Below are 10,244 nucleotides of genomic sequence, written 5' to 3' on the forward strand. Positions count from 1 at the left end.
TGGCCTTGAACTCAGAAATCCCCCTGCCTCTGCCTCCTTAGTGCTGGGATTAAAGGCGTGCACCACCACTCCCGGCTAAACCCAGTTCTTAGCAACTAGTAGCTACTTATTAAATGAGTTGTTACTGTTGGTGTCCTGGTTATCAACACACCACTGCAGCCCTGGTATCCATCCTCGCTAAAGTGAAAGGCCTCCCTTCGATTAGAGTAGAACACTTAGGCTATTAGGGAATCCTCTGCCTCCTTTAACTCTGGCTTTGGGTGCTGGGCTTTCTGAGCCTTAGGGCATGCAGAAGAGAAAGCACAGGAGGAGCAGGAAAAGGTTCCCACCTTCATCCTAACCTCAGGCCTGGGAAATCACACAGCCCCCATAGGTGTCAGAGAAAGCCCTGAAGCAAGAAGGGAAAGGCTCTGGCTGTACCTTTTATTCAGCACCATGACATGAACAGCAAAAATGGTCACATAGAGCACCAAAGGCAGCACTATGAGGCACAGGATGCGAGCAGTTAGGTGCTTCCCCACAGTCACCTGCAACAGAACCATCACAGGGGTGTGCACACGAATCTTCTTTATACTCAGCATGAGTCACATTGGAAAGAATAGTAAGTGGAAACCCTAAGCCTTTCTTTCTATACTACCCTCCACCCCCCCACACACACCTACTCCTGCACACACACAAGCACATGCGCACACACATGCACACATACACTTCAAGGAGATAATACGAGCCAGTTCCCTGTTGTCCTTCCAGGCACTGAGCCCGTGACCACTGACAAGGTAAGGCTATTGTTGAACAGTGGCTTCCAGCTCACTGAACTTTCCCTAAAGTTCGCCAAGGCTCCCTGTACTGACTATGCCAACCCCTTATCACACGGCAATGGCCTTAACCTCACAAGGCTCCCTGGAGCACCTGAGCGGGGCTCTATTCAAAGTAGGATTGTAATAGGTCCTCTCCTCTTCTCTCCTCCCTCCTACAACCCCCTCCATGGGTTCCAAAGGGCAGAGATCATGTTGTTGTCACCCATACATTCCCAGCGCTCTGCATTTAGTAAATGGTCTCTATGTCTTTTCTGAAGGAATAAACATGTTGACATGTTAGAAATTTGGTAGTTGAGCCCTGGAGCTTGCCTAACCCAAGTTTGAGTCATAGATTTCCCTCTTACTACCTGTAATACCTGTAGGACCTTGGGAAAGTTCTCTCTCAGGGTTTCAAATTCCTCATTTGTCTAATCAGTGAAGGTAATGAACACCCACCCATAAGATTTCAATGATAAGATAAAAAGGCAAACCATTTTATACAGTGTCTGGCACTAAATCAACTCCTGATTACTAATATAATAATTTTAAAAATCCTAACAGTGTTTAACTGGCTTCCAAATACAGAAACCCTTGGTCAGAAGAAAAAATTATAAATTCAGAAGTTCAGAATCATCCCAGTCATTTGTCCTCATTGGCCTTGGCCTGAGTCCAGCTCGACAGCCTCTTCTGGCTGGCTGGGAAACTTAAAAGAAATGGTGGGGGGTGGGGAGGACGACAAAAGAGAATGGCAGGTTGTTACTCCACTGCTCCCTTTATACCACTCCAGCCCCACTCCAGCCCCACTCCCTGATAACCTGCTGTCTACAGAGGAAAGCTGTGTCTGTCCGGTCTGTCCATGGCCCAGACACAGAGCACAGGACACAGCCACTCCCTCTACCTAAGACAGAAGCTGAGAAAGGCTAATGGTAAGCAGCACTGTGGAACAAAGACATTTCCACGAGCGCTTGAGTTCTCACCAGTGAAAGGCTGAGGTCTCCAAACAGGTGCCAGAGGTCTGAAATAGTGTTCAACCCCACTTGCACGATGATAAAGAGGCCAACAAATTTGACCCCTAAAGCACCAGCGAGACTAATGCCAGTCAGGCTGAGCCAGAACCACCAGGGGGCAGAGAAAGGCCTAGAAACCAATAAGACAAAGTTTAGTTTGGCGACTAGAAACAAACTGGAAATCAAGAGCACCATCTAGACAGGCTATGCTGCACCTAAGCCTAGGGGTTCTTAACGCCAGGGGACTGTGGCAAGGCTTCAAGGAGGTTGTGCTCCATCAAGGCCCTCAAACTACAGGCAAGTCACTGTGAGAGAAAGTAGCATGTTCTGTGGAGGAGGCTCCATGCTACTCCTGGCTAAGCATAGGCCCTTCTATGTAGAGACTTATTCTTTACTAGCAACAAGTCCGGAAGACACAAGAGGAAAACCCAGAAAAGTTCTCTGGACTCGATTCAGACTTATCCTTTGTGCCACCTCTGGGCCTGCCAAAGAGCATTTGTTGAATGTTCATTACATATTAGGCACTACTCCAAGAATTATACCCCTATTCTCATCACACCCCCGTAAGCCAGAGCTCATTATCCTCTTTTTATACATAAGGAAATAGAAGCACAAAGAGTCTAAGCAATGTAGCTTGCATGAGATGACGCACGCACAGTTCAAGGCAGGCAATCAGCTACAACGTTGATGTTCCTTATCAGCCTGCTGTACTGACAGCTGATTTCCTGACCATCTGCCACTTCCCTTGCCAGAATGAATACTTCTTAAAGCCAGCACCTTAGTTCTTCTGCCCTTCTCTCCTGGCATGGTACCTGGCGTATAGTATGTATTCATAAAATAGGAGATGGGTCTGGAGATACAGCTCATTGATGGAGGCTTGCCAAACATATGAGGCCCTGGGCTCAATCCCTGATACTACTTTTTAAAAAAGGAGATAGAACTGAAGTGGAAGAAACATAAGATAACACTAAACCAGAGTAGGCTGGTAGTCACTGGCTGGGGTCAAAACACATTACTTCCTGGGACAGCCTACCAGCTCTTTTGAATTTTGAAAATATGGAATGACCTACTCTACTCCCTCAAAGGCAGGAGAAGGATCCAGAAAAATAGAAGGGTTCTGGAAGTAGACCAAAATCCAGATCAGTTTTAAAGCTGGGCCTGGGAGGGTCCTCTTGGCCGGTACGGAGAATTCGCCATGTCAGCATGGACGGCAGCCTTGAGGCAGGGAGACAAGTAGGTCTGAGGCAGTATCTACACCGGATGGAGAGAGCGCAGGATGAGGTGTCCCTGAGCTCCTTGGAACAGCACTGTCGATAAGGGGCAGCTGATAAGGCACTGTGAGGAGGCAGCATCAGGGCTCCTCCGTAATACCCATAAGCTCCTTGTATACCAACTGACTTGAACAGTAAAACACCTCTTAACAATTGACAACTTCTCAGTCTTGTGAAAACCAAAACTAAAAGCATACATTAGAGAAAACATTTTAAAATTTATTTTTCATTATCTAAAAAACAAACAAATGAAAAGCATGCTCCTCTTAAACTCAGGTTGAATCAAAATCCTTTAAGTACCCCCTTGGCCCTGCCACAATCAAACTTCTGGGGCTGCCATGGCTTCTGACCCCCACCCCCCCACCCCAACCGAGATAGTATTGCTGACCTGTTAGCACAGGAGTTGTACTTGACCATGCTCAGCATGGCCGCCATGATGAAGAACATCAGGATGGGGTCAAGGAGGATGTACTGGGACAGAGTGAGGCATCCTGTGTCTGAAAAACAGGAGCTGGCTGGTCAAAATGTAGAGTCATGAAAGAGATCTCTGAAAATAAAAACACTCTTAACAGCAGGAAACAATCTAGCAGTCTTGAGTCATTGATCACCACTAGACTAACAGCAAGGGGAAGGACTCAGCTTGGGGCACACTATCATTATTCTGTGTATTATCATTAGCCCAACAGTAAGAAGTATACCTATGCTAACTATAGGTCCTCAGTCCCAAAGAAGCCCTTTCATTCACCCAGAGCAGCCTTGAGGCCACTTCCTCATTTCTACCATCAAAAAGGATCCACAAGATGATACAGTTGCAAACTACAAATGTATAGGAAAGTCCTATAAGACATCTTGATTGGAATTTGGTGCCTACATAGGTACCAGACCGATTTTTTAAAAAAGCTTAAGTTGTCATATTCCTGCTTCAACCCTCCACAGTCTTCTCATCTCACTCAGACTAAAAGTTTCTCAAGACAGCTGCCAAATCCTGGCCTCCATATATATCCAAACCCAAATCCAACCTTCTGTACTCACTGTGCCCTCGCTGCGCCAGCCTCTGCTGTTCCTCAAGTCTATTAAACACCATTCCAGGATTACTAACTACACAGGCTGCCCTCCCTACCTGAATATTCTTCCCTCGGAACTCTGCTAGACTCTACCTTCCCAGGGAGTTCTTCACTACTTACCCAATCTAAAATATAACTGATCCCCATTAATCTACCCAGACTCTGCTGTATGTCTAACCCAGCATCAACTGCTAAAGATGCTCTATTACAAAGCCAGTGAGACGATGGGTCAGCAAGATGGGGTGCTTGCTACCATACCTGATGACCTGAGTGTGGTTCCCAGGACCCACATAGTGAAAGGGAAGAATAAGTTCCCATAAGTTGTCCTCTGAGTCCCATAGAAGTGCCATGGCAAGTGTGCATGTGTCTCCCTCCATTATACACAAAGTAAAGAATTTAAATGCTAAGGAGAGTATCATGTTTTATTGTAGACTTAATAATGTAATGGCTTATTGGTCTGCCCTTCTATAGGTATATTCCAGGAGAACAGCATATCATCAGGGTATTTTCTGGGGCCTCGAAAGGTGGCCTAGTGTAGGGTAGGTACCTAGGAAACAGGTATTGGATGAAAATGAAGAAATGACCGATTGTGAGTAACTGAAGAGAAAAAATTAGATACAGGAGAAAGCTACTTGTTCACTATAGGGAACCCTATAACCTTGCCATCTATCCATCAACATTAGGCAGCTTCTCTGTCTGACAAGTCTCTAAAATACCCACCTAAATTGGTCTGGACTTCTTTACATGTGAAGCATCACAAGGTCATGAATTCACTCTCATGAATGCAGATAGCAAGACAACTAACTTCTACAGTTAGCCCTTGTTTATCCACATGAGGATCTAGATAAAATACCTAAGTCCCATTGCTATTTCCTGCTTCACAGCTACTTCTGGGCATCTGCCTTTTTTCATCAGTTTTAATAAATTTAGGAAATGCAAACTAATTGCAACATTAACCTAAGAGAAGCAAAATTAACCCATGAATTTCAGATACTTACAAAAGTGTAAATATAAATAACCTAAAGAGAACCTATGTTTAGGAATACCAGTGCCCACAGAAAGAATAAAAGGGACTGGGGAGATGCTCATTGCAAAAACACTTGTCTTGCAAACATGCATACTGCATGTCAGATACCCAGAGCCCACATAGAAGCTGAGCAGGCATGGCAACCACATGTAATCCCAGCACACAGGAGGTGGAGACAGAAGACACTCAGGGAAAGGTGGTTAATAAGACTCACTAGAGTTGGTGAGCTCTAAAGTAGAGAGCAACTGAGGAAGACAACTGTCAACTTCATGCTACACACACACACACACACACACACACACACACACACACCTCACCTAAGTGTTACTAGTCATAATATGTTTTACCTAATCCTAAAGTTAACTGAGAACTGGATGCACAGACGTGACACTTGACTGTACTGATTTCCAGTCACCCACATGGTGTGACAGTCCATTTCCAAAACATATGGCATAAGATAACTTACCAAAGGTGAGAAGGGCGGCGGTGAGCAGTGCTGCTGGGAAGGACTTGGACAGATCCAGTACGGTGAGGTAGGCAAAGGGGATCAGCCAGGAACCCAGGAAAGCACAGAACTATTTATAGGAGGAAGAGAAGCTGTCAAATGACCGGCTCACCTGGTATGTTAGTGTCTAAGATAGAGGGCCCAGTCAAAAGCATGGTCTAGGTGATTTGAAGACACCTTGGAGTAGGCAAGGGTAGTGTCAGAGTAGAGAATTACATGACAGTTGGTATGCCCCCTCAGAATGGGCATGAAATCAATGACATTTACAGGAAGAATCGGGCTACCCATCACTGCCAGCTGCCTCCTATCTCAACACCCCCATCAGTGCAATGGGAAAAGCTGGCGCTCCTACCTCACAGGCTCAGGCTGAGGAGTAAACGGGTTCAAGGCTTACTAACGCAGAAAATGCCTGACCAACACTAGTGTCTAGCATAAAGCCATGGGTGTAAGCTAAGGCAGACCTCTTTGAGGCATCTTAATATTTTTGAGATTTCTGTTATTCTTGTAATATTTCCCCTGATTCTTTACTTTGGGGATACCAGAAACCACATGCAGCTGACATGATCCTTTGTCCCCTTATCACTCTGAGCTCCAGACCTAATGTCTAGAATGATTTAAGAACCCTGAAGCCTGGTGTCCTGGATACAGCCCAATCTCCAGTGGGTACTCCCTTGCTTAACCCATAATGTCAAAATACAATTGGATAACACTGCAGTTCCCCCCAGCTTCCCCCCTCCCCCACTCTGTGTTCTCATCCTTTAAAAAGGTTGTACAATCTCCATTCGGGGATGCAGTTCAGATCGTGAACTAGCTACCTCCCTGAACGCTGAGAAAATAAAGCTTTTAATTTGAAGCTTCCATATCTGAAATGAGTTTTCTTGGCTTCTACCCCAAACCCAACAATAGTTCAGGAACATAGGTCAACAGTGAACTTCTATGGAGCAATCAGAGAATTCTTTGCATTCTGAAATCACTTCACACTCTGAAAGACACCAGCCTTCCTCATCTCTTCAAAATCTCTCATGGAATCATAATTTCTATAGAAGCCGGGCGTGGTGGCACATGCCTTTAATCCCAGCACTTGGGAGTTAGAGGCAGGCGAATTTCTGAGCTCGAGGCCAGCCTGGTCCACAGAGTGAGTTCCAGGACAGCCAGGGCTACATAGAGAAACCCCCCCCCCCCCCCCAAAAAAAAAAAAAAAAAAAAAAAGAAAAAAAAAATTCTATAGAAATCTACATATGCCTGCTTTCTTGGTTCAGCCATGCCAAACTTACAGAAAGTGACAACTCCCAGGGCCACAGTTAAAGTGCCAACAAAATGAACCTACAGATACTTGACCAGAAGACCACGCATCTGAAGTTTTGGCAAAGCACTGGAACTCAGGGTAGTGAATATCTTCCACACCAATGTCCTTCCTGGTTCCCCCAGGATGTATTTTGATTTGGGCAAGATGACTGGTTAACACTGGTTATCCACAGCTGGGGGATTTGGGAATTTTGTTTGTTTGTTTTCTTTTAATTAACTTCGTCTGCCCATCAGTAGTAAACAGACAAGCCCAGGGTAAGGAGAAATTCTTCCTTTTGGGCCATCATTTTTGTAAAGTTCATGTGCCCTAGAGTGAAGAGAACAGATCCAACTGCTTGTCCTTTTCAATTTCTACAAGTCCATGGTGAAATTATATACACTCTGTGGTGTTCAACAGTCATTAGGAAGAAAGAATCTGGGTGTGGTGGCACAAACCTTTAATCCCAGCACGTGAGAGACAGAGATAGGCAGATCTCTGAGTTTGAGGCCAGTCTGCTCTACATAGTGAGTTTCAGGACAGCTTGAATTACATTGCGAGACCCTTTATCCAAATAAATAAATAAATAAATAAATAAATAAATAAATAAATAAAATAAAAAATCCCTTGAGAGTATGGACTGAGGGGCAGGGGCAGGACACCCGTTTAATACGGCAGGAAGGACTGTACAGATCATCCCATGATTAGCACAGAGACTAATCTGACTTGTGAAAGCAAAGTGCTCTGACACGCCAGGCTGGAGGCCAGCTTTCACAGGCCTCATTAGGTTGTTCCCAGGGAGTTGAGTGCTTAGGTTCTGCCATGTTCCATTAAACTAATGCTTGGAATCAGGGCACAGAGGGACTGGAACAGGCACGCAGTCTCCCTGAGAGTGAGAGTCTACACGCCGGACCTCCAATGTAACGGAGGAAATAGGAATCTGGAGACAGTGTGGGGACGGCACAGCTGAAGGGAAAGCTGGCAGAAGTGTGCGAAGGTTACTGTGTGCACGGCTCCATGCTATCTGTGGCCTCCCTTTCTTTCCTTCCTTCCCAACTCTTCCAGATTTCTATTTAAGGGAGTGGGTTCAATCACTGTCTGTCCTCACTTCCCTGAAGTCCCTCCATCTCCACTCTGAGTGGGTGTGGCCCTGGGGATTAGTCAGTGTGTATAAAGCAGGAAGCCTTACTCCTCTCATTCCCATGTAGCTGTGGTGCTCGTATCTGTCCCCAGGCTTCTGGAACAGAAAGGTACCATCATATCCGCTCAGGTAGCCAGCAAGACCGATCAGCATCTGAGGAGAGAGGAGTGAAGGAAAGATGAAGTGTTTAGATCAAAAGACTCCTCTGTCCCTGTGCTCTGTATGCACAGCCTTCAGTTCCCTTGACAACTGGCCACATAAGTACCAATGTGACATGTCCTGCAGCTGCCGCCCAGTAAAGGATCTTTTGTCTAAAGAGCTTGAAACAAACCCTTTCTTGTGCCACAGCTAAATCTTGGGACTAGTGTAGACTGAACATTTAGGGAGGAAAACATACTCCATAGTTTCGAAGGGTCAGATCAGTGAGGAGCTCTCATAGGCCTTTCTCTCTCTCTCTCTCTCTCTCTCTCTCTCTCTCTCTCTCTCTCTCTCTCTTCCTCTCCCCCCCCCCTTCTCTTTTGTTATGAAATGAAACATGATAGCTTTCTCAGGAAAGGGACTGGGCAGATTGACTCCTGGAGACTGGCCTTCTACTAAAAGGAAATGAGGCTCCTAATCACAAAGAAGGGGGGGGGACGAGGGGGGCAGGGAGTGGCCAAAGAGCTACACAGGAGGAGTAAGGGACTGAAATGAAAGCAGAAAGATAATGCAGAAACAGGCACTTCTCCAGAGAGGAAGAAGTGGGGGGAGGGGAGGGGAGGGGAGGGGAGGGACCAGTGCTCCCTTTGGCAGCCTAGAGTTTCAATAGTAACTGTTTTACCCAGCCGCTCAGAGCTTCACAGATCCAGACACAATTGCTTGTTTCTGTCCTTAATATGCAGACAGGAAGAAGCGTGGTTTTTCTGCCCTTTCCTAGGCTTAGAACCTATACCTCCTCCCATAGCAATTTTGTCCCCTGTCCCTACCCTAGGTGCTCACCCTTCCTTGGGCCAACTCTCCTCAATTCCCAGTAGCCTTCCATTCCCCTAGCCTTGACCCCAAGGTCTGAGTCTTTAGTTAGGAAGAAAGGCTTTTGTGAATCCATTTGTCTTCTCAGGAGAAGTTGTTAAAATATTAAAATAAATTACATGGTAGAATTTCTAACTATAAAATGTTAGAAGAACAGGTCAATATGTATGTTGGAAAAATTTAATTTTTATAGTTTAAGTTTCTCTAAGGCATATTTCCTTATGTAGTATATTATACTGTTTTCTTTTATAAATTTGAGAAAAAGTTGCATAACATAATGATCTTAAAAGTGGTTTTAAATATATCTGCAAGACTGTATGATCATCACTACTATGTCATTCTAGAACACTGCATCACCCTGAGAAGAAAACTCCTGTATCAGAACATCACTCTTCTACATGGGTGAATAACACACTGCTATAAGAACTGACCGCATTTGTGCCTCCATCCATCAGTTGATGGATGCTCTTCTCCACTTCTGAGCCCAGAGAACCCCTAAAAACACCAAAGATGTTCTATCTGAGTAGAAATCTGAGGAAATTCTTAAGTCTAAAAATGAAGTCCGAACCTAACACTTGGCTCCAGTTCTTAGAAGCCGTTTGCCCACATAAGAGATTGTCAATTACCACACTGCTTACCTTTCCCAGTGGTGGATGCACATCAAAGAAAAAGGTGCGGTTAATATAGTAACTTCCCATTTTTCCAAAGTGAGTCTCATCCCAACTAAAGGAAAAACATAAAGTTTTAATAAATCATAGTTAAAGTTACAATTAAAACCAAAGGCCATGAGTTTCAAGCATGTAATATTCAAGTTGGCTTAAAAATAAAAGCTTACTCACTGATAAGTGGTTATTAGCCCAGAAACTTAGAATACCCAAGACATAAGTTACAATTTGCAAAACACATGAAACTCAAGAAGAACGAAGACCAAAGTGTGGACACTTTGCCCCTTCTTAGAATTGGGAACAAAACACCAATGGAAGGAGTAACAGAGACAAAGTTTGGAGCTGAGACGAAAGGATAAACCATCTAGAGACGGCCATACCCGGGGATCCATCCCATAATCAGCCTCCAAATGTGACACCATTGCATACACTAGCAAGATTTTGCAGAAAGGACCCTGATATAGCTGTCTCTTGTGA

General features: G+C 44.9%; 1 protein-coding gene and 1 pseudogene across 1 annotated transcript in view; both read right to left on the bottom strand.

The window, feature by feature from the left end:
• Pomt2 (protein O-mannosyltransferase 2) overlaps positions 1 to 10,244 on the bottom strand; it is a 41,293-nt gene that overhangs the window by 23,348 nt on the left and 7,701 nt on the right. Inside the window, exons 2-7 of the mRNA XM_021179657.2 lie at positions 9,741 to 9,825; positions 8,143 to 8,247; positions 5,633 to 5,741; positions 3,464 to 3,572; positions 1,775 to 1,934; positions 421 to 527 (exon numbers count right to left, since the gene is read on the bottom strand). Of these exons, the coding sequence (XP_021035316.1) occupies positions 421 to 527; positions 1,775 to 1,934; positions 3,464 to 3,572; positions 5,633 to 5,741; positions 8,143 to 8,247; positions 9,741 to 9,825 (675 nt within the window). The remainder of the gene's footprint in view (positions 1 to 420; positions 528 to 1,774; positions 1,935 to 3,463; positions 3,573 to 5,632; positions 5,742 to 8,142; positions 8,248 to 9,740; positions 9,826 to 10,244) is intronic.
• On the bottom strand, positions 6,642 to 7,048 carry LOC110307415 (annotated as a pseudogene).

The sequence above is a fragment of the Mus caroli genome, chromosome 12 (assembly GCF_900094665.2).
Source record: "Mus caroli chromosome 12, CAROLI_EIJ_v1.1, whole genome shotgun sequence".
Classification (NCBI taxonomy): Eukaryota; Metazoa; Chordata; class Mammalia; order Rodentia; family Muridae; genus Mus; species Mus caroli.